The sequence below is a fragment of the Canis lupus genome, chromosome 27 (genome assembly GCF_048164855.1).
Source record: "Canis lupus baileyi chromosome 27, mCanLup2.hap1, whole genome shotgun sequence".
Classification (NCBI taxonomy): domain Eukaryota; kingdom Metazoa; phylum Chordata; class Mammalia; order Carnivora; family Canidae; genus Canis; species Canis lupus.
In genome coordinates this window covers 20589966-20614044 of record NC_132864.1, presented here as the reverse complement: position 1 = coordinate 20614044, position 24079 = coordinate 20589966, and the positions used below count along the sequence as shown (strand labels likewise).

Below are 24079 nucleotides of genomic sequence, written 5' to 3'. Positions count from 1 at the left end.
CAGCTTCCCCACTGCCCTCCCTCAGTTCCCTACTTGAATCCATCCCACCTCGGGATTGGCCACACCCCTGGCTCAGCTCCTCCCCCGGGTTGGCCACACCCCTGGCTCGGCTCCACCCCTGGATTGAAGCTGCCCCCCTCCCCCCGCACCTTGCAGCCCCCCTCTCCCCAACCTTCTGGCTCAGCCTCATCCCCCAGCTCTAGCAACCTACTGTTAGATCTGGTGTCACCTCAGATTCAAACACTGATTCCCAGGGGAAGGATGATGATCTTGGGCATCAGGAATGTCTTCTTAGAGGAGCCGGGACTTGGAATGCCCTGTTACTCTTTAGTCTCACCCTGTTTCTCCCCAGGGCTCCATGCCAGAAGGGGGAAACCTAGACTCACCCAGTCTTGGTAAAGAAATTAAAATCCCATTCCATCTGTTGTCCTCAGAGTCCCCTCAGCCAGAGCTCAGGAGAGAGCGCTGATCCCAGAGATAGGAGACGACTGGAAAGGAAAGAGAACGCAGCGCTACGAGGCTCACGCTGCCTGCCCTCCATCCCCACGCTGCTGGCTGGGGGGTGAACACAAGCCTATTCTGTTCATTCCTAAGGGCTGCCAAATCCCACAAGGTAGACCCTGCCAAGCTCGCTGGCCCCGTGGAAGGGGCAGAAAAAGTCTGGACCACCCCCCAGTCCAGGACTGGAGGGGGTTTCCTTAGCCACAAGAGTCTCTGTTCTGAATATTGCTATTTGGCTTTGGTATGCAGGTTTGGGCTGCAGCTCATTCCACTTGGAGGGTGACTGACCCAAATCAAGCAAGTTGGTAGAGCACAGGGATGCAAACTTGCCCTCGAAATTCTCAAGCACCAACTTACATAATCACTTCTGATTTTCATTTTGACACTCGGAGGCAGTCGAGATTAGATACAACTCCAGCTGAAGGTGGCAAAAATTGAAAATGAAAATTAACTCTGACCCGGCAACCTTCAATACTTTTCTGTGGCCTGGCCCCGCTGCCGCCTGGTATCTCTTGGGGGAAGAAAGCACCCCAGCAGCTGCAGGATCCCCGGGAGTTAATCTAAGGCACCTCTGTTCCTGTGGGTGCCTGGTTCCTGTGTATCGGAGGCCTCTGAACTGCCTTATGTTTGCAGCAAGTGGTGCTGGTGGCAGAGGAGGATGAGCTCACGATCTGCAAGGGCTTTCACTTTCGGGACTCTGCTTCTCCGGTTTGCAGCCTGAGATCTTCTGGGGGAGGTCCTTGTCAAAGCTCCCCAGGTGATGTGCTGGGCAGTGAGGGGCGATGGGTCTCCCGGACTCTTGAGAGGCTCCACCTTGCTTATGGTTCTCTGAGGACATTCTAGCTCCATCCATCACTCTGTCCCAGAACTGAACTTGGCCTATAGCCAGCCACCAGGCAAGACTTGCTGAACTAATGAAGGACTGTCACAAATGTCCAGGTAACAATATAGTCACAACCCCACTGGGTGAGTGCTGAGTATGCACCAGGCACTGTGTGAGGCTCTTGACATACCTGGCCCATTGGTCCTCCCAGCAACCTGTGAGGTTGGCTATCATCTTCACTTTACAGATAGGGAGACTGAGACTCGAGTGGTCTAAACAAATTGATGAAGTCACCCATCTCAGAAGCAGCGTGACTAGAATCCAGGGCCTGTGGCTTACCCTTTAAGCAGCTCATCCTTCCAGAGAGCAGCTCGGTCACCACCACCTTGCCCTTGAATGTTTTCTATCTCTTTTCCACAGGTTTTCCACCAAGTACTGGATGTCTCAGACATGCACAGTCTGTGGGAAAGGAATGCTTTTTGGCCTCAAGTGTAAAAATTGCAAGTAAGTGGCTGTACCTGGAAGCATGTTTTCACAGTACCTGGTGTCAGCGAGAGCCATGCTGGGCTTTGAAATAGTTTACCAGAGTTTGGTGTCTTGGCTTTCAGGAGGATCGCTTGCTCCATTTTTCAGAACTGTGTCTTGAGTGAACCTCTACCCTTGGCCATGGGGTCAAGGAGAATAATTCCGAATAAGAACCAGAGCTGATGGAAGGTGCTGGAAATAACACTGTCTGCTGATGCCCAGTCGATGTTCCTAGCATCTAAGATTAGGGGTTGACACACTTTTTGTCTAATTGACCAAGATAGTGAATACTTTAGGCTTTGTGGAGCTGAGGATCTCTGTTACAACTACTCAACTCTGCCAAGTGACCATAAAGCAACCAAAGACAATATATAAACAAATGGGTGTGACAAATTTCTTTATTCCAAAAGCATCTTATTTGCAAAAATATGCTGCGGGCTGGCTTTGGCTCCTCAGCGATAGTTTGCCAATTCCTGAGTGAGAGTTTGTGAAGTCGTTTCCCCTCTGAGGGGGTATTTGATTCTCCCCATCTTACAGATGTGAAAGCTGAGTCTCGGCAAGGATCAGCCACCTGCCCGAGGTCACAGCCCTGACCCCTAACTCCTCTCCCTTCCGTAGCAGCATGTTGGCCTCCAGTTCTGGTTTAGAAGTCTCGACCACACAAACCTCCCCCACTTCCACCCCCCGTGCCAGGTCATGGCTGGCAAAAGGCAGGGCGGTAGGAGAGAAAATTGTGATGTCCAACGTGGGCTCTGGAGTCAGAATAAAATGGGTTCATACCCTGGCTCTGTTCCTTTCTGGCTGTGACCTAGGGCAAGTCACCTCACATTTCTGTTCTGCATTTTTTGTTTTATCTGCACGAAAGGAATTATCATCATCCCTGGTGGATGTGGTAGTAAGCACCCAGTAAATCAGTACTCCAGGACACAGCACGGTGCCAGGCACAGAGTTCTGGCCTCTGTCGGAGGTCTCGAATGCCTTTCTGCCTGGCCTCGCTCTCTCCTTCCATAAACATGTGTGAAATATCTCTCTAGTCCAAATCCTATAAGATTGTCAATAACATTTAACTATTTCTAAGGGTGACAAATGGAAATGCCTCTGTCTGCTTTATAGGAGCCATTTAGTTTAAAAGAATGTAGGAATTGTTCTTTCCTTGTCCAGCCTAGGCTGGCAAACTCCTGTTTGGGCTCCTTCCAGCCTCCCCACGTCCCTGCCCCTTGATGGAGGGGAAACAGCAGCGGTGGCAGGCACCCACTCCCCCTCACCCCCAGCCTGGGTGTCTCACCTGAGGCATGGAGGTGAGGCTGAGCTCCCTTCCCTCCTGGAGTCACGGAGGATTCATTAGTTCCAACCCTAAAGAGCCATAGGCTCCCAGGCAGAAGAGGAGGTGGGGAAAAATGACCAAGCATTACTGTTTAGAGACCGGCATCCCCACCTTGGTCTCCCACTGACCCTGGCTCTCAGGTGAGCCCTCAGCATGGTGATCCCTGGTCTTTCTGACTCGGAGAGGCACGAGGCCGGGTCCTCCGGTCCACCTTGAGGGCTGTCTGATAGCCCCCCACCACCACCAGCGGCTCTGGGGGCCTGCCTCGTCCACGTGTAGTCACACCGTGTTCTGAGAAGCTGCAGCTCTCACATCCTCACACCTGCCGAGTGGAGGCTTTGAAGTCAGGTAATTAGGTGACAGGGACGCAGCCAGGAGTCAGTGAGGCTGAACACCTTCTGAGCCGTTTTAATTTTCAGCCCTAGAGGCAGAACTCATGAGGCGGCCTTTGCTTCTGCTCTCTGTTCTAGAAGTAATGAACAAAGACTCAGACCCTGCCAGGGGTTGGGGGAGGAGGCTGGGGAAGGGATGGGGACCGGGGCGAGAAGCGCAGGCTTCGGAAGCAGCCAGAACCCAGTGTGAGGCCCAGCTCCACTGCTGCATTCTCTGTATGAGCTTGAGCCAGTGACTTCTCAGTCATCTCGGCACTCAGTTTTCTGATCTGCAAAGTGGGTGTGATGCTGGCATCCTCCACAGGACCGTTGGAAGGAGCCGGTGAAATGTTCTTGCCCCAGATGACAATGTTCTGCCAAAGAACATTCTTCCTCACTCCATCTGGCGCAGAAATGGCTCCTGGTGTGTAAGAAGCAGAATTCAAGCCATGGTTGGATTGCACTGTTGATCTCACCAGCTTGCTCAGCTGGTAGAGAAGCTGCCAGAACAGTGAAAGCGGAGTCTGTATTGCTCTGAAGGTCCGGCATGCTTCCGGTTTTTTGACACTCGTGTGACTACAATTTTGTGTTTTTGTAGCTACAACCGAGCTTAGAGTTTTCTCCGGGACATAATGAGCGTGCTTTACTGCTATCACCAGCTGAAGTGTGGATTCACTCTTCCATGAACCAGATCCTGCATTTTTTACATGAATTATGCCTTTTACTTTTACTTTTTTAAGGATTTTATTTATTTACTTGAGAGAGAGAGCAAGCGAGAGAGGGAGCACAAGCATGGGGAGGGGCAGAGGCAGAGGGAGAAGCAGAGTCTCCACTGAGCAGGGAGCCTGGATGTAGGGCTCGATCCCAGGACTGCAGGGTTGTGACCTGAGCCAAAGGCAGACGCTTAACCGACTGAGCCACCAGGGACCCCTGAACTGTCTTTTATATGTGTTTTCAAACATTGGCAAGATTTTGGACATACTAATGGGCTGGCAGGTGGGTGGGGGACAGAAATAGGTAACACACAGAGGCCATTGTCAAGGAGCTTAGGGGAAGGCACACAGAGAGAGAATGAATTTCGGTGGAACCGAAGCGCTTGCATGAAGAGCCGTGACAGTAACATTGCAGAGAGGTGGTACCAAGAGTGCGGAGGCAGCTTTTCAAAAAAAAAAAAATGGGCAGAACGGTTTGTTCATTTACTCGGCTGTGTATTGAGCACCGACTCTGTGCCAGGCACTGTTCTGGGCAGAAGCGAAATCACAGTGACTAACCCACACAAAGCCCCTGCCCTCATGGAACTCACAGGCCAGGGGAGGGGAGCGACAGGAAACCAACCAGTGAAATAGAGCATCTGTTCAGGGGATGCTAAGTGCTAAACAAAAGAACAAAGCAGGGAAGGGAGAGAGGAAGGGCCAGGGCAAGGGCTAAGATTTTAATTAAAGGGCTCAGGGAAGTTCTCATGCTTGAATGGGAATTTAGGAAAAGTAGTGGTCTGTGACACAGGTCATTTCCTGTCGTCCCAAAGCATCCCAGAGGCATGAGTTTGAATTTGAATCTGCCCTAAAGGCAATGGCTTTTTTTTTTTTTTTTTTTAAACCTAGAGCATTGCTGGTTCTGTTAATGCCAGAAACTCCCTGGGTGAAAAGGATTGGCTTGAACCCATGGACTCCACGTGTGGTCCCCTGAATCAGCAGCATCAGCTTCACTTGGGAGCTGGTTAGAAATGTAGACTCTCAGACCCTGCCCACACCTGCTGTATCAGAATCTGCATTTTAAGATTGTCCTGGTGATTTTTGTACACAGTAAGGTTTGAGGAGCATTTCTCTGAGTGGTCTCCAAATTCCCCTTTAGAGCTGATTTTCTTTCTCTAGATCAGGGGTCTCAAACTCGAATATGCATCAGAATCCCCTGGAAGGTTTGTTAACACACAGATTCCTGGGCCTGCCCTGGAGTCCCTCATGCAGCAGGTTTGGGGTGGAGCCCAGAATTTGTTGGCTGGTAAGTTACCTGGTGACGCTGATGCTACTGGTCGTGGCATCACATTTTGAGAACCACTGCTCTACATAAAAGTAGTAATTTGACAAAATCAAACTTTATTTTCCAGCCTGACATTTCAGCATGTGTGGTTTGTTTTTTGGATTTTTTGTTGTTTTGTTTGTTTGTTTGTTTGTTTGTTTGTTTTTTATTGGTTTTTATTTTTAGATTTTTTGTTTGGTTTTGGTTTTGTTTTTTTATAGAGTGGTCAATCTTTGCTAACTATTTTTTAGGCTTTTATATTATTACATCTCTTGGCCTCCTGTAAACTTGAGTCTTGTTCAGCATTATCTCTCCAGTACATTCATCTAGTAAATATTTGTGTGATAAATCAAAAAGATAAGGCATGATTGGAACCCAGAATTGTAGGTCAGACACACACACACACACACACACACACACACACACACACACCCCTGCATTTGAATCCTGACTCTGCCACTAACAGCTGTGTGACCACTTCTGAACACCATTTCTTCTTCTGTCAAAAGAGAAAAAAATATCTACTCCACTAGATTGTTAAAAAACAAAAAACCAAAACCAAAACCACATACAAACAAATAAAAAAACCCTAAGTGAGGTAAAATAAGGTAAAATGCTCAGCCCAGTACCTGGCACATTATGAGGACATCATACACGAAAGCTAATATTGTTACTAACTTTATGGATTAATTTTGGGGTACCCCCCCCAGGAAGCCAGAATACTCACAAACGTCTAACCCCCTTTCCTCCTGCTTCGTCTTAATGGCCACTTCCTCCGGAATTATCATCAGCTGTCTTGTTGGCGTTCTGAATAGAGAGATTAGTGAACTAATAGGAAATTATGCTCAGAAAGCAATTTGCAGTTATCTAAATTGAGGACTTTTCATCTAATAGGTTCATGAGCGCGGAATGGAGTTTCGTTCTAAGTGGTCGGATGTCAGCACAATCCACGTATTGTCTGATGACTGTGGATTCAGCTGCAGGAGGATGCTGATGGATTTCCCAGCTCTTAAGCATGTGTTATCTGCATCTTTCCTCCTTCTTGGGGTCTTTCCACAGGTTTCTGCAAAGCTGAGGTTTGGGTCCCTGGAAACCTGTCCACTCCTATTTTAAGATTTTATTTATTCATTCATGAGAGAGAGAGAGAGAGAGAGAGAGAGAGGCAGAGACACAGGCAGAAGGAGAAGCAGACTCCACGGAGGGAGCCTGACGCGAGACTCAATCCCGGGTCTCCAGGATCACGCCCTGGGCTGAAGGCAGCACTAAACCTCTGAGCCACCCGGGCTGCCCCCTATCTGCATTTCTTGCAGGAAAGTTGCACGGTGGTAAATTCGGGTGGCTTATGCTCTAGGAAACAAGAGTTTGAACCAAAGCCCCCCCCCACCCCCTTTTTTAAACTGCAGGGACTGGGTGTGGAAGGGAGGGAATGTCTTTCAAAACTGCCAGTGGGGAAGCATCTGAATTGTTGGTCTCTCATGCATCCCCCTCCACCCACTCTCTTTTTAGAGTGTGCTGTGGTTCTGGTCAGGTCAGCATCCCCCTGGCTGAGTGTCTGCCCTGGGGGAGGTTCTGTGCTACCTCTTGGGGTGTGAGGGTGAGAGAGTCACAGTTGCTGTCCTCCAGATACTCAAAGTCACTGCCAGTGATGTAAAGCTTAAACTTGTCCTGTCTGAGCCCCTCCCAAGACTTCCTGGCCCAGTCACTGGGGATAGGGCCTAGAAACTCACATTTTTAAGAAACCTCCCAGAGCATTCGGATTTGCACTGAAGCATAAATAAGGAGCATGGATCTGGAAGGAGAGATGAACCAGGTAAGTAATTATTACTGTAGGGGGAAGTGCCCAGGCTGCCTCTGGCTGGGAGAGATGCACATCAGGGGAGGCTGTCCCGGAAGGCCTCTGAAGTCTTGAGGGAGGAGTGGGAATTAGCTCAGTGGAGCAGAGGAAAGGATGTTCTGGGTGAAGACAGGGCATGGGCAAAGCTTGGGTCAGGACTTAGAGGGACTTGAGGATATTTTGCCATTGTTGGTACCAGGCAGGGCCTGGGATCCGGAGAACACCAGTTCTGCTTTGCAGCCACAGTACCAAGCCCTGCCGCTCTGACTTGTGGCTCCAGGCTTGGGTAGGGACCACTCACTCCCATCCAGCCCCATTCCTTGGACTCTGGAGCTGTCATCTTGCTAGAGGGAGTCGCTTGCCAAGGATAAGGCCTTGGGGAGGACAGTGTTGGTCAGGGTGGCCTTTTCTCCTGGCAGTAGAGTGGGAGGCAGAAGCCAGGAGTCTTGATGTTCTTCAGGTCACTTGCTCTTACAGCCTGAGATGGGAAGGGTTTGAGTGTCTGAATGCCTTGCAGATGCTAAGACTCATTTTTCTCTAAAACCAAGGAGGAGGACTTACTCCTCCACTTTGAAGACAGGATGATGAAGTTAGTGGCCACAGAGCACAGCCTTCCCCCATCCATATATGTCTTGATGTCCTGCTTATATTCCCAAGTGACCTCATTTACCAGTTGCTGTGGGCACCGCTGCCAACAGCCTGTACCTGAGACCTCCCCTGGAGGTTTGCCCTTGGGTGATTGCAGCTGCCTTGCCCCTATGTGCCTGGAGGAAGCCTTCCCCTCTCCTCCCCCACTAGCTCAGAGTCAGGCACTAACTGGGGTAGGAGTACAGAAGGCCAGCTTGCTTGCTCAGGGCAGATGCCCTCAGTGGTGCAGTTCACAGTCCAGAGCCTTGGAGGGATCAGACTGAGACTTGTCACCTGAAGCCACATCTTTGCTTAGCTTCTCCATCTCCTATCCTGCTCCCCGCACAATGGAGTTCTCTTGGAGAACTCCCTCCATATATCACTCACTAGAACATACATCTCAGGATCTGTTTCTGGGGAACCCAGCTCTGTTGCTTTATGCTAAAACAATAGCAGGATCTGGACCCTGGGGCCAGAGAGAGCTGAGTTTGGGTCCTGCCTGGCTTTGCCACTTCCCAGCTGTGTGATTCTGGGGAAGTTTCCAAACCTCTCTGAAGCAAAATGAGGCTGAGCCATTCATTTGATGTATTAAGACGTATGAGTGCATCAGTCACATTAATGGCTCAGGGATTCCCTCAAATCAGAATCTTTAAATAAGTTGTTCAGCACTTATTTACTGTAGAAACTGATTTTCTGTTAATGCAAAGTAGGAAGAGAAACCTACTTGCTAAATCACCTCCATGGGTTGAAATGAGTTTGAAGTTCTGGAAAATTTAGCACCTTTCCTCCTTTTCTGTAATGCTTGTTCCCCATTCATCTTTTGGAATTTTCTGAATCATCTAGCTTCTTGGGAGACATGTTTAAGCATTTATACCAGGGTTTCTTGACTTTGGCACTATTGAAATTTGGGGCCAGATAATTCTTTGTCTAGGTGGCCATCCTGGGCATTGCAGGACCCCAGATGCCAGGAGCACCCTCAAAACGCATGCACACAGACACACACTCCATCCCCAGTTGTGACAACCAAAACTGCCTCCAGACATTGCCAGATCTTCCCAGGGGGCGCATGGTTGCCCTTGGTAGAGCACGGCTGGTTTATATAACAGATCAGTCATTGCCAACCAGTAGGACTGTGGTATACATTATTCAGTTCTAGAGTGCCAGCGTTAGGGTGCCATTACTAAAATATTCAACAGAGTGATCAAACATTTCAGTTTGCCTGAGACTTTCTGGTGTTTAGCGCTGAAAGTCCCACGTCCCAGGTGACCCATGTTGGTTGGGGTCAGATCTATGCACGTAGGAACGTTTCATACTCCACTTCTGTAGGAGTGAGGCCCATAATTATTTACTTGGAAATGTAAAGAATGAGCTTGGAAAACTGAGTTAACCAGCACAAATTTTCCAGTTTATCCCAGTGCTTCCATGCCCTTTATACACATCCTGTCTCCTACCTTCAGTAGCCTGGCCACTGGACATGCTTGCACTTAGGTCATTTTTTTTTTAAAGATTTTATTTATCCATTCATGAGACACACACAGAGAGAGAGAGAGAGAGAGAGAGAGAGAGAGAGAGAGAGAGGCAGAGACACAGGCAGAGGGAGAAGCAGGCTCCATGCAGAGGACCTGATGCGGGATTTGATCCCGGGACTCCAGGGTCACGCTCAGGGCCGAAGGTGGCGCTAAACCACAGAGCCACCCAGGGATCCCCCAGGACTTAGGTCTTTTTATGTAAGCTGTCACTTTAATAATTTTCATTTGAGTGAGCCTTGCACTCTTTTGTCCAGCTTTGCTCTATTGTTGGATCTTTTCCTTTGGATTTTCTGTGCTTCTTGGTTCCTTTCTTGCCCTATATATATTCTCCTCACCTGTGTTTCTGCATCAAAATGCAGTGTTTTATCTGAAAATTTCCTGGTTTTGTACAGTGACTCCAACCATAGGCGATGAGCTAGCTAGAGGTGTGAAGTAAGCCATGGTTGGTTTGAGCCAGTGGGTGCACTAATTTTCCCAACCCAGGAAAACCTGGAGAGATGATCAGCACTGGTGTCACAGCTGCTGCAAAGCTCCTGGAAGCTTCAGGAATTTGTATAACACACAGGATATTGGCAGGATATAATTATGAGCATGCATTTCAGGGATCACCAGCTTAAAGCCTGAACTACTTTTCCATTAATAGAAACATTTCTGTTTTTGCAACGATCATAACGGGAATATGTGGTACCTTATGTGAGTGTTGCTGGACATTTTGCCAAACACCTTTCATGCTTGATCTCATATAATCCTTGCAACAACTGTGGAAGGTAGGGTCTGTTCACCCCCATTTTACAGATGAGGAAATAGAGGCCTTCAGGAGTAAATCCCACATCTCCCAGCGGGTAGATCTGCTCAAACAACTGGTCTCTCTGATTCAAGATCTGAGACTCTTAACCACTTTACATGGGTAAAGGGCCAGCTACACAGTCCACCAGCAACAAATGCTAACCCTCACTCCGCTTCTCCTTGAATTAAACAGGCGGAATGGAAGATGAGGATCGGATCTCAACCTGCCCCTGGACCAGAGCAGTCATCTTTCCCTCCTCCTTCCCCCAGCCTACTACCCTGGCCCAATTTCTTGAATTGAGAGAGGGCAAACTGGTTTTTGTGTTTTGCTGAGTGCCTCCAGGCCCTGGGAGCCAAGAAGACTCTGTGGTCACTCTGTCCTCTCTTGCGGGGTACAAGGGGGACATCTCCAGCTAAGAAATGCACAGCTGTCCTGCAGTATATCCCCTTATGGAGAGAAGTGCCGAGTTTTCCTGATCATTGTTCATTATTTTGCTGGAGCTTATTAACATATAACCATATGTTAACACATACAAATCATATGTTATATGTAAACACTCCCCACCGACCCTGTTTGTGTTGTTGGGTTGTTTTTTTCTCTTGAACCCAGACATGGGCCAAAGAGCTCAGCCTCACTGAGTTGTCAGCAGGGAGGGAAAGAAACGTTTGATATTTGATATCCTCCACTGACAGCATATGGGGGCATTTCTAGAAGCCTTGGCTCAAAGGAGAGACCACAGGGAAACCAAGATGAGACGAAACTGCTCAGTTGGGATATTCAATGAAACAAGTCCCATTGGAAAGGGGGCAATGATTTGGTTTAGTGATTTTGCAAGAAGCCTTGAGAAGTACTTAATGCAGTGACTTGGGAAAAAGAAAGCAGAGGCAGGAAGTCAGATAATGAATGAGGGATGCCTTTTAATTGTAGACATTTACTGCGGTGGGGGGGGGGGGCGCTTTCCAAAATGCTAATCTAGCCTTCGCCTCCTTGTTTAAAATCCTCCCTTGGTTCTCCCTTGCTCTCAGGGTAAATCCAGGCTCACGATGATACACCGCACTGTCTCTTGCTCAGCTGTCCCTTTGCCCGTCTCACTACCTCTCTCCTCACACCCAGAGCTCTACAGCTTCATTGAACTGTTGACCCCTGTGGCAGGCCACATGCCTACCTACCAATCAATACAGCTTTGAAATGCTTTTTTTGCTCCTGCCCAGCTCTCTCTTGCACACATTAGCTAGCTCCTGTTTATCTTTCGGGCTCATCTCAGTCACCACTTCTTGCAGGAAGCCCTCCTGGACTTCCCACAGGTCTGAAGTGCCACCCCCTGCCCTTCACCATCGCTCTGTATAATATAACCACGTTGTGTTGGCCTCCAAATCCTGCCTGTCTCTCTGACTGGACTTTAAACTAGATGAGGGTAGAGCTGTGTCTGTGTTGTTCACTCTTTGTACCTCCAGGGCTAACATGGTACTTGGCACACAGAAAGTGCTTAGTAAATATTTGTTGGTGGAATAGATCTCCAAAGGAACCTCCACAGGGAAAGTGGTTCTTGCCAACCCAAGGCCCCAGTAACCTAGTAGGGGATCCTTTCTAGGAGGCAACTGTGAGGCAGTGGGATGAGTGGAGAGATGTTCATGTTTGAAATAGAAAGAGATAGGTTCACATACCTGGAAGGTGGACTCCATGCTAGACGTTTGCAAGGGGGATGATTAAAGAAAGAATTCCTGCCCTGTTATTACACACACCCAGGACCTCACACAGCACCTGGCACAGAGGAGGAAGACAATCCTGTTTTGAGGTGTGTAAATGAACGAGTGACCCTCACTCTGCCCTTTACTGTCTTTATGATTGGGCCACTTACCAAGCCTCAGTCTTCTTGACTTTGAAATGGGTGTGATGGTATCCACCCTTCATGGCGTTGCTGTTCAGAACAACCAGGTTATGTAAGAGCACCTGGCCCAAAGGTAGTGTTTCTTTAACATTTCCTCCATCAGATGTTGGGAACCAGGGTTTCAAAACACACCATGTGCACCCGGAGTGGAAAGGCTATGCCCTGCTCAGATGGGTTGCAAAGCAAGCTGGTGTGGATGAGAGAAAGGCAGGCTTAGAGAGTTGGGCTGCTTGGAGCCAGCTTCTTGTAAATTGATCACAGTAGCTCAATGAACCACTTGAAATGGGCGGGACTGTGTTCACCAGCAAGAATCATGCCCACCTCTTTTCCAGGAAGGCTAGTGTTCTGATCCTTGTGCCATACCAGGCTCTGGGCTCGCATCTGCCCCATGGGGCTGCTGGGGGTCATGACAGATCCATTAGGGAGATAGCAGAGCTGCTTAGGAAGGTGCCATGTGTCCCCCCACAGTTCCCAGGCAAGGTCCATGCAAGTTTGCTGTGCTTCTGGCCCAACACCTGTCCTGCTCTCACGCTGGAGGTCGTGAGAAGGGAATGCAGACAGGAACACTCCTGCATTTCACAAACTTCAAGAGATACCATTTGTAAGAAATAGGAATCATTTCAAGAAGCCTTTAGATAGAGACTATTTGCTCCCATACACCAGTGGTGTGGGATGGCTTTCCCTTCTGCCCTTCCTTCCTTTTCTGTCCCTCCTTGTCCGTAGTGTTTATTCAGCATTTTTACACACCAGCCACCAGGCCAGGCACTGAAGGGGGGTGGGCGTAGGAACAGGATTTACAAAAATGAAGAAGACCCAGATCATGCCCCCAAGATGAACTCATTTATTTAATTTTCAGATGGAGAGGATGTCTCATTTAGCTAGCAGCTCCTTTGGGGAACGAGATAGTCCATGTAAGCAACTTTTCTCAATAACTGAAGCTTATCCTCTTAGCTTTGAAAGTTAAAAAAAAAAAAATGAACCCCCTTTGATGAAAAGTTTTTAAATATGTCCTTTCCAAGGTTCCAGGCTACATGAGGTTTGCATGCATTCTCTTTGTCCGCTCAAGTGGGTTTTAGCCCTGCCTGCACAAATGTTGACCTGTTTGCTGTCTGAATGGACCCTACTTGGGCATTTTCTTGTTAGATCCTCATCACAGTTTTGGAGATGAGGAACATGTTGCTTAGAGAGGCAGATGGATGTCCCCTTGGTGTGGGAAGAAGAGAACTGGGATTCAGGCTCAGGTTAGCTTGACTCAGAAGCCCAAGCTTCTCACCATTTCTAGAACCACATCCGACCTTGTCCTGGTGCCTGGCATTGTTCCGAGCCACCACATTAATTCACGGTGCTCCTCTTGGCCACATTTGATGGGGAGCTTTGTCCTGGGAAGTCAGCTGTGTCCTCCCCAACCCCTCTCTTTCCTCTGCATGGAACGGAGCATCTGGAAAACCAAATTCATTGAGGACCAAGTGCTGAGGACACACGAGGGACAAGGAGCAGAGGGCTTGGTCTTGGTGTGAGAGCTTGGGACAGGCCACATTGGATTTTGAACCTCTTTTAACCATCATGGTGTCCTGATTGGACTCCCTTCTTTCTAAAGACCTCAAAACAAGGATTTGAGGGTGAATGGTTTGTTTGAGAGGTGATCCAGGTCACACCAGCAGGGGAGCAGGGGAGCAGGGGAGCAAGGCAGGGAATAGAGAACAGCCAGTACTGAGCACCTCGTAGGGGAGGTAAGGGCTCTAGGCTGCTGGGGTCCAATCCCATGTCTACACACCTCTGAGTTGTCCCACCCAAGGGAGAAGGGACTGGGATTGTCCCCAACCAGCTCCCACCCATGGGTGTTTCAAAGCTCTAGGCATTGTAGCCAGCCCACATTTCAGCAAGAGGAAGGATCTCAGGGGCTGAGAGGAAAGCTATTGCACAAACTTGGAACAGTAACAACCTACCCTGATAAACTTGCTACTTCAAGTAATTGTCCTCAGCACCCTGCTCATGTCATATCATTAGGGTTCTCTGCAACTGCAGATACTACATTTCTCTATAACTATAGATACTATGATTTCCACATTTTACAGATAAAGAAACTGTAGCTCGGAGCAGATCAGCAACTTCCCCAAATTGTCACAGCCAAGTAGGCTGTGAACCCAGATTCCTTCTCCGTACTCTCCTGACCCCATTTTCCTTTTGGAGGAGAGGTGCTGGATTCCAGCAAATCTGGGTTTCTAGATATCTCTCATTTGGGAAGTAGAAGGTGTCCTCCTCATGTAGCACTTCTGGAATACTGGCATGTGCTTGCTGAGAACCCACATTCCCAGCACAGACCGAATCAGAACCTTGGAAGGTGAGCCTGGGGGATCTGATGGGGAAGCAGGTGGTCGATCTTTGCAGTGTGTGGTGCGAGCTTTCTTTTCTATGGGCGGTGAAAGAAAAAGTCTAATTTGAGTGGAATCCTGTGTGTTTCCTGCTGGAAAAACGATTCTTCGTAAGTGTGTCTGCATCGTGCGAAAGCCTCCTCTCCATCCCTCTTCCCCTCCCCTCCAGGGTCTGTGTAATTTCAGCCCTGGGCTAATCCTGCCAACTCAATTAGCAGATCCTGGACACGCGGGCGCTAGTTCTTGACGGATGAGCCTCTGTGCAAAGGGTTAAGTGTCTTAGTGTGAAAGCCAGTTCTCTGGGCTTTTCTCCGTGAGCAGTGGCTGTGCCTCTGTCCCCAGTGCTGCCCTTTGAAGTGCTGGCTGGAAGGACAAGTGTTTCATCTCCCACCCTTTGGCCAGAGATGAAGGAAGGCTTTTCCCTAAGTGCAAAAGACAAGCAACAAGGGACACTAGAGAGGAAAATGCCAGGGGGAGGCAGGAGATGACCGAGGTCATAGGAGAGGCCACACCTGCCCCGACCTGGTTCGGGCATGGTCCAGAGGTTGTGTGAAATTGCCTGTCCCTGCTTGAGAATGCTGCCCACGAGAGCGAACAGGCTTCCTCACATCTGCACGTCACCATTCCAGCTGGGCTTGTTTGGGAAGACTCGTAGGCGGGAGAGGCAGAAAGGAAACATTTCTTTCTGGAAGCTTCCAGGGTGGAATCAAGCCATTTCAAACAAGAATGAGTGCAGAAACTTCTTGGTTCCTTCTCAGTTTGACATCAGCAGATTCCCCAACTCAGGGCTTCCCAAACATCAGTCTGACCTGTCACAGTTGTCACAAGCCTCCAGTGGCTTCTTAGGGTGTGCACGATCAAATACAGGCTCCTTGCCAGGGTTGCCGGGGCCCTGTCCGTGCCTCCTCCCCTCCCTTGTGTCTTTATTCACTCTTTACCCTCTGACCCCTGAATCCACCAAGCTCGCTCCTGTCCCCAAACTTTTGCACTGGCTGGAAGCCCTTCCCTTCTCACTCTCCTACTCTCCATCCTGTTTCCCTTATGATTTTTTTCCCTCCAATTTGCCACACCTGCAATGATCTGATCTTTGTTTAGGTGTGTTTTATCCCTCCCCATAAAGATAGCGGCTTTGTCTGCCCTGTCCCTTGCCTGTGTGTCCCCAGGACCTGGAGCCCAGTAGGTGCAATTAAGTATTTGCAGAATGAGAGGCTGGTTGTTCATTCAGCAGAGCTTCCTGTTAGGGTTTGGATGCAATACCCATGACCTCCCTGGGGGCTAGGACCTTCCCTGTAGGTCTGAGAGTCTGGGAGCTTTAGAAATGAAAAAGACAGAGATGCCTGGGTAGCTCAGTCAGTTGAGCGTCTACCTACACTCAGGTCATGAGCCCAGGGTCCAGAGATCAAGCCCCTACATCAAGGCCCTGCATCAGGCTCCCTCCTCAGTGGGGAGTCTGCTTCTCCCCCTCCCCCACCTTTTGCTGCCCCTGTTCCTGCTCTCCTCTCTCTCTCAAATAAAATCTTAGAAAAAATAAAACGACAAATCGACAGTAAGGTTGGACTTTTACTATCCTTGTGGAGTCAGGCTGCTGTAGGGGGAAGAGCAAGATGACATCTTCGGCTTATCTCAAAGGAGGCCCTTTTGATTTTGCTGGTTACAGATCCCAGGAAGCTTCCTGTTTATGGAGGTTTTGGAGGCATTTGCATGCTGGTTAGAGCTGGGCTTGGCATCTCTCTCTCTTCCTGGCTATTTGACCTTTGGCAAGTTATCCAAATTTGCTGAGCCTCAGTTTTTCACTCTGTAAAATGGGGATAATGATAGTTGCTGCTTTTTAGGATTGTTACAAGGATGATATAAATTGTGTAAAGCCCTGGGGGCATTGCCTGGTATTTCACAAGCACTGGGCAAATGATAGCTCTTCTTCTTCTCTGAGTCACAGCATCTTTGTGACATTCGTGACCGATAGTACCCCCTAATGTTTTTCAACCACCTTAGGCTTTTGAGTGCCAAGCGCTGCCCCCTCTTTCTGACAGTTACAAATTATGTAAGCCAACTTGTCCCAATCTAGTTCAATCATTCACACACCACCCTGTCGTGATTTTGTTATATTTGTGTAGCAGTCTCATTTTTATTTATTTACCATTTATGGCCTTTTTAGCTTACATAAATTTATTTAAAGATGAAAATGCATTTTATGACCATGAGTGGAAAATCCATTAATATAAGGCAACCAGGGGGAAAAAAAGACATCAAGTGGAAAAATAAATTTAAATTTTCTGTTGATACTGTCACCCATCTGAATCTAGGACTGTGGTTAGCATGTGGTAGAGAAATGTAAAGATGTGTTAGCAGCAGAAACCTTCTCCCGGCTGCAGTCAAAGTGAAGGGGATTTGGAGACTGGCTAATAATGTTTTTGCCATATGATTCATGCTAGCACTGTTCCATGCTGCCCGCGTCCCTCCTTGATGCCCCTCTGCACTCCTGGGGGTCTCACGTCTAATTTTTCCACCGTGGAGAGGAATCCAGTGAGTACCCAGTTAGGGCCACAAAAGACTGAAGACAAGAAAAATTGGAGAAACGTGCATAGGCTTTCCAAAACAATCAACTAGACCAATGGTTCTCACACCTCAGCATGTATCAGACTCAGGTGGAGGACTTATTAAAACAGGTTACTGCATTTCAGCTTCAAGTCTTGGATTCATCACATCTGGGGTGGGGGCCCAGGAGTTGCATTCCTGGAAAGTCCCCAGACCACCAGTGCTGATGTTGCTGGTCCTGGGGCTCCACTTTGAGAACTACTGAGCTAGATGAGTGAAAGTTGAGTCTATGACTGGGTGTTCGGATCATTCTGTTAGAGAGAACTATCAGATTTCTAGAGGGCAAGAAGGTGAGAGCAAATCTCAAGCTCCCACCTCTCTGTAGAGAGTTTTTAAATATGAAACCTCTAAGCAGGCTGAAGGTGCCTTCTGGCAGAGATGCTGGCTGCTGCAAGTTAGGCTGGTGTGCACAAAAATTGTAAGGGAATTCAAAGGGATGCAGGCACCGATAGCATATGCCACAGTGTGTATTCCTCCTACTGACAAAAACTCTAAAGACAAAGCCAGATCACAATTAGTTGGGGTTTTTATTATCCTTTGGAAGCCTGGCAACTCTTTAGGGAAGAGCAAGGTGGCATTGTCTCAAAGGAGGACATTGTGACTCTAAACTCTTCCTACCTCTAAAACGGAATACCTGTCACTAATCTCATCCTAAATGGAAGCCTTGGTTAGCTGGTTCCTGTTGCTTGAGCCTTTCAGAAAAAGGAGAGACCACCATTGGCACCACTCACCCATGTTTTCTGCCAGGAAAGCTCAGTTAATCTGTGTTTCCATCTGTAAAATGGGAATGATAATAGTATCCATTGTGTAAGGCTATTGTACAGATCCAATAACATAGTATATGTAATACGTTTAGTTCAATGGCTGGCAGATGAGTCTATAAGTAAACAGTGGATGATTATTAGGATTGGATGATTAAAAAAAAAAGACTGGATGAGGGCGTGGGTGGCTCAGTTGGTTAAGCACCCAGCTCTTCATTTCGGCACAGGTCATGATTTCAGGGGTATAAGGTTGAGCCCTGTGTTGGGCTCCAAGCTGGGCCTGGAACCTGCTTAAGATTCTCTCTCTCTCTCCCTCTGTCCCTCACCCCACCCCCCTGCTCTCAGCTCTCTCTCTCTCTCTCTCTCTCTAAAACAAAAAAGGAAAAAAAAATACAGACTGAAAGGGGAAAATATCTTTCAAAGCATAAAACCTAAGTGGACACTGCTGGTGAAAGAGTTGCTATACATCTTGGACCACTTGGGTCTGACCTGTGAGAATGGAATGACAATAGACTTTCTCCAGAGTTAATTTCCTAGGTGCCAAGGAGGTGTTTTAGCTACCCCATTTCATCTCCACAGCTTCCAGAGCTTTCTGAACCACCAGGGCATCCCATCCATGCATCCATCCATCCACCCACCCACCCACCCATCCCTCCACTCACCTGTCCATTCTTCCATCCCTCTATCCATCCACCGACCTATCCATCTATCCACCCACTCATTCCTCCACTCATCCATCCACCCACCCACCCATCCACCCACCCACCCATCCATCCACCCATCCATCCATCCATCCATCCATCCATCCATCCATCCATCCATCCATCCATCCATCCATCCTTCCTTCCTTCCTTCTTGGTCTTTCCCGCAGGTTAAAGTGCCACAACAAATGCACCAAAGAAGCCCCTCCCTGTCATCTCCTGATCATCCACCGAGGAGGTAAGTATTTAACACTTGCTGCCCTAGGGGTAAGTAGGGTGGAGCAGGGGCTCCCCCTCTGATATAGCTGTCCCATCCAGGCCATTTCTGGGTACCTCTTAATCCCCTGATACTTGCCTAATTGTTTTCCCTTTGACACTCTTCTTCCTGACTTCTGTCTCCTTCCTCCATCTCCTGACCCCATTCTCCCTATTCCTTGCCCCTCTGCTGGTCTCACTGATACTTTAGCCCCCAGACTCGTCTCCCCCTTCCTAAGTCTTTTACTCTCATTCTTGTCTACTCTCCTAATTTCCACTCTCCTCTCTTTCCCCCAATCTCATTGCTGTTACTTCACATTTAAAAAGAGTCCTGGCTGAGTGTTCCCCATGATGGGCTCATCAGACTCAATCACCGGGCCTTGTGGAGGTGGGCATGGGGAGGAGTCGGGCTTGGGTCTGTGAGTTTGGGCCATCTGTGTTCTGTCCCTGGGGGCTCTGGGAGTGTCAGGGCCAAACTGTCCAAGCAGGGAACTAACAGCTACCCTTGGGAGACTCAAGGACTCAATGGGAAGCCTTTCTTCATGAAACCTGGCAGTTCAGCTTTCAAAATAGTTCCCCTGACTCTTGTCTCATGGGGTGTTTATCTCTGACCTTATTGTCTACATTGCAATTCATTTACCACAGGACTCTCAAGGCCTGTGCTCTTTAATACAGTAGCTGCTAGCCACATCTGACTATTTAAACTTAGCTTGATTTAAATGAAATTAAAGCAAAAATTCAATTACTCTGTCACATCAGCCACATTTCAAGGGCACAGTAGCCACAGGTGGCTACCATATTGGGTAGTGCAGATAACAAACACTTTCCTCATGGCAGAAAGTTCTATTGGGTATCACTGGTCCCAACCTTTGCTATTCAAAGTGCAGTCTGTGGATTGGCAACATGGGAATCCCCTGGGAGCACTTTAGAAATGCAGTTTCTGGCCCAACCTCAGACCTACTGAAGCAGAATCTGCATATTTTTAACTGCCTCTGAGAATGGTTCCCTTGCCCCTTAAAGTTAAGAAGCAAAGCTCTAGAGTAGAAGTTGCAAACTCGGATGCCTACCAGGGCTAAGCAAGGATCCGAAATGAGAGAAGGGGGCCAGATGGGGCCATGGAAAGTGGAGAGGGAACCCAGGCACTGTCTAGAGAGGACAGTCACTCCAGCAACGATGGAAGCCATCTGCACCTACTCTGCATTTTTCTCATGGTTCAAAGGAAAGCCCAGATAGTTGTATTAAGATGCTAACAACTTATTAAAAGTTTTAAAATTTTTGCTGGCCAATTCCCCGTCACCCCATCTGTAGGTTAGATGGAGCCATGGAGTCGATGTTGCAATATGCAACCTGCTGATCTGAGACAGAGTCCCTCCTCATCCCTGCTGTGTCCCTCGCAGCTCCCCTGGCCTAGGCTCTGAGGAATCTGCCCTGTTTTAGAATGAACCCAAGGGAAATGTAAAGACTTTTTGCCAATTGGTGCCAAAAGTCCTAGGATATGTTCCGAAGCCGATGGGCCATTGGTTTTCAATGATCTTTGCATTGCTTATCTCCACAAGGAGAGGAAATTGCAAATAAGGAAAAGTCATCGGCCCTCTTGCCCCTTCCCACCCACATCCTTAATTAAGAACCATCTGTTCCTTGCACAACTTTATACAGTCAACGAGGCCATTTTAAAACCTGAATTCTCACAACTCTTGAACCCTTGAGTCAGGTTCATTGGGGAAATTCCTCTCCATAGTGGACTCTGCTGGAGCCCAACTCCCATGTGGAGACCAGAACCAACCTGCTGCAAGGTGACCCACTTTCAGAGGCTGACATCTAAAGAGGGGCTCCCTCTGCTTGTCCACCCACCTTCCTGGACATGTCCCCTTCGCCCAAAGGCAGCAGGTGCCTGTACAGGCGAAAACAATGGCTCTTTCCAGAAGTCCACCAGCTTCTTGCTTCCCCTTCACCCTCCACCCTTGTTGATAGGAAGTTTAAAATATAGTTGGTTTCCATGGAGATGGTAACTCAGGCTAAACAGAGAAAGCAAATCCCTGGGTCAGTGCAAAGCTTTAACTTTTCCACTAACACCCCAGTCCTGCTCTCCCCGCAAAAAAAAAAAGCTAATGAGTAACACTGCCAGGCATCGAATTTGAATTTGAGCTTCTCAATGTGCCCCTCCCTGTGATCCTGATAAGATAATAACAGAGGAGTAACAGGAAGAGGAGCTTGGATGATGTGGTTTGGATCAGGAAGCATTTATTTAGCATTAGCTATGAGCCCAGCTTTTTGTGTGGCTTCAGGGATGGCACTGAGAGGAGGTCTGGGAATACTAAGCCTTCCCTTCAGGAGCCCAGTGGTTGGACAGCCTGAAAAATCCCACAAGCAGTGAAGGAGGATCCCAACACAAGAGTTCGATGGGGGCTGGGGAAAGGTGGTCATTCTGAACTTGTCCATTGACTGCAGACCTTAAGGAATCAAGAGGAACCTCTTGTATTTCAATGGAGAGTCAAGTCTGAAATGAATGCCAGTGTGAAACAATTATGGTATTGAAAACAGCCGGATAGCTTCAGTGTTATGATGAAAATTTCTAATTGACGAGTCATTTGTTGAGAATATAAAAATTTTAGAACCCACAGAGAACACTGGATCTTACTACCATGACACAAGGGCTATCATTTTTAGAGAATTCCCTTTCTGTCCTGGGATGGGGTGGGGAGACCATCGGGGTAGGGTCCCAGCTCTGTTCTCCTGGCATAACCGTATAAAATCAAAGTAGTACTTAAACTCCCAAATTGCTGTTTTTACCCCTACGGATCCAGCAAGGTTAGTCCGAACAGAGTCCGTCCCATGTGACATCAACAACCCTCTACGAAAGCCACCCCGGTATTCGGACCTGCACATCAGTCAGACGCTCCCCAAAACCAACAAAATCAGCAAGGTGAGGCTGGGGTCCTGCTGGGTTGGGGCATGCTGGGGCTGGGGCTGCCCACTGCCTGGGAGGGGCAGGAAGACAGGGTGGGGGAGCTTGCATGGCTGGCTCTGGGATCCTTTGCCTCCCAGTCCACTTGGGGTGTCCTAGTTCTGTGTTGTTTGTGTCAAGCTAAGCTTGGGGGACATCCAGCCATCACAGGAAGAGTCAGTGTGCCAGAAATCTGTCTAATTTAGAGAGAGGGCACATAAAAGTGAGAATGAATGAGTCTTTCATGGAGGGGCAGTGGGGATATAGCAGGAGAGCCTGAGTAGATTCCTTAGTGGACCAGATCTGCCCTCTTTGCCCTATGAGATGTTTTGCCATCTGCCATGATGAACTTCGCAGATGGTTCTGGGCTGACACATCTTTTGAATTGGACCACCGAGGGATGGGGCATCTATTTCTGAGCTCCTGCTGGAAGCTCAGTGATCGATATGGGCTGGAGGGGGGCCCAAAGCTCTGAGCCTCAGCCAGTTTGGTTGGCTTGTGGCTGGTCCTCACATGGTGGTCAGCAGTGAGCTTCTCTGTGCATCTTTCTCTCCACCATGGCGTGGAAATTTCCAGGGTGATTTCCACATCCTGTGTTTGGTCTGTTGGTCAGACAGCACCAGAACTATCCCAGGGAGACTTGCAGCCTACTGTGACAGTAGGAGGCAAAGGCTGCACATGCCAACAGGTGATTTCTCAAAGTCTCCAGTGCTTTCATGTATTGTGTTGAAGGTGGGTAAAGTGTCGATCAACTCAAGCATGTGGGAAGTCACCACCTGTGTTCAGGACCCAGGTGAGCATCACAATGGCTGAGTGACCTCTCCCTGGCAAGGCTCAATCTTGCTTCTCTGCATAAGGCTGGAGAGAGCATTGCCCCCTCCCCAACCCACCCTCCACATAGTAGCCAGAGTGATTCCTAATGAACATTATTTGAATCCCATCCCCCTCTTCTTTAAAACCATCCAGTGGCTTTCTACTGCATTTGGAAAACAGATCAACCTCCTTACTGCAGCCTGCAAGGCCCTGCGTAATTTGGTCCCTCCCTCCATCCCTGATCACTCTTTGCATGCCTCCTCACCAAAGCACATATGTTCTTTCTCTCATGCACTATCACCCACCGTTTTTACTACTGGCTCTCAGCCATTCACCATCTGGCTCCTTGTGGCATCATCTCAGCAGTAGAGAGCTTGGCCTCTGCAGTCAGGCAAACCTTGCCATCAACCTTGGCTTTTCCTACTTATTAGCAGTGAGACTCTGGGCAAGCCATTCATCTTTCTTGGCTTCAGTTTCCTGTATGTGAAATGGGTATGTTCTGGTTATCCACCACTGCACGACAAAGTACCTCAAACTTTCTGGTATGCCACAGCCTTTTCATTATGCTCATGGAGTCTGTGGGTCAGGAATTAGGACAGGGTACAGTGGGTCTGGTTGAGCTCTGCTCCATGATGTTCAGGGACTCAACAGGGAAAACTCACACCTCTGGGAGCTAGATTCTTCTAGAACAGAGATTGGCAAACTGTGGCTTATAGGCCTGACCAGTTCAGCACCTGCACCCACTTTTGTGAATAAAGTTATATTGGAATGAGCCACACCCATATTGTCTATGGCTGCTTTCACACTACAATTGGGAATTGAGTGGTTCTAATAGAGACACATGGTTCACAAAGCCTAAAATATTTACTATTTGGTCATGTCAAGAAAAAGTTTGCCAACCCCTGATCTAGAGCCTTCTTCACTCACCTGTGTGGTGTCTGGACTGGGAGTGCACGGGGCAGGGTTCAGCAGAGACTCAGTGGGAGCATCTACACGTGGACTTGCCTTATGGTTTGGGCTTCCTCAGAATATAGCAGTTTCAGGGTAGTTGGGTCTCTTACAAGGTCAGTCAGGGCTCAAAGAGCAAGTGTTTTAGCCAACAAGGTGAAAGTTGCATGGGCTTTTATAACCTAGCATTATAAAAGCCAGTGCATTGTCTTGATTTGTCACTAGCCAAGGGTTGGTATATGTATACTGTACTGATAGAGGCTCTCATGCTCCTACTCAGATTCAAGGGGAAGAGGCAGGCATAGATCCCACCTGTCAATGGGAGGAGTCCAAGGAGTTTGAGGCCCTGTTTTAAAGTGCCCATGGCGGGGGCACCTGGGTGGCTCAGTTGGTTAAGCATCTGCCCTTTTAGCTCAGGTCCTGATCCCAGGGTCCTGGGATCAAGCCCCACATCAAGCTTCCTCC

At 48.5% G+C, this 24079-nt stretch overlaps 1 protein-coding gene across 24 annotated transcripts in view; it reads left to right on the top strand.

Annotated features, from left to right (window-relative positions):
* Positions 1-24079, top strand: part of KSR2 (kinase suppressor of ras 2) — a 446504-nt gene that overhangs the window by 339728 nt on the left and 82697 nt on the right. For 23 of the 24 annotated variants that reach the window (XR_012019279.1, XM_072802706.1, XM_072802707.1 and 20 more), the window contains 3 exons: positions 1745-1828; positions 18825-18892; positions 21708-21832. Coding sequence is in view for 23 of the 24 variants with exons in the window: in XM_072802706.1 (XP_072658807.1) it covers positions 1745-1828; positions 18825-18892; positions 21708-21832 (277 nt within the window). In the remaining variant the exon portion in view is untranslated. The remainder of the gene's footprint in view (positions 1-1744; positions 1829-18824; positions 18893-21707; positions 21833-24079) is intronic. The other variant, XM_072802709.1, reaches the window with a different exon arrangement.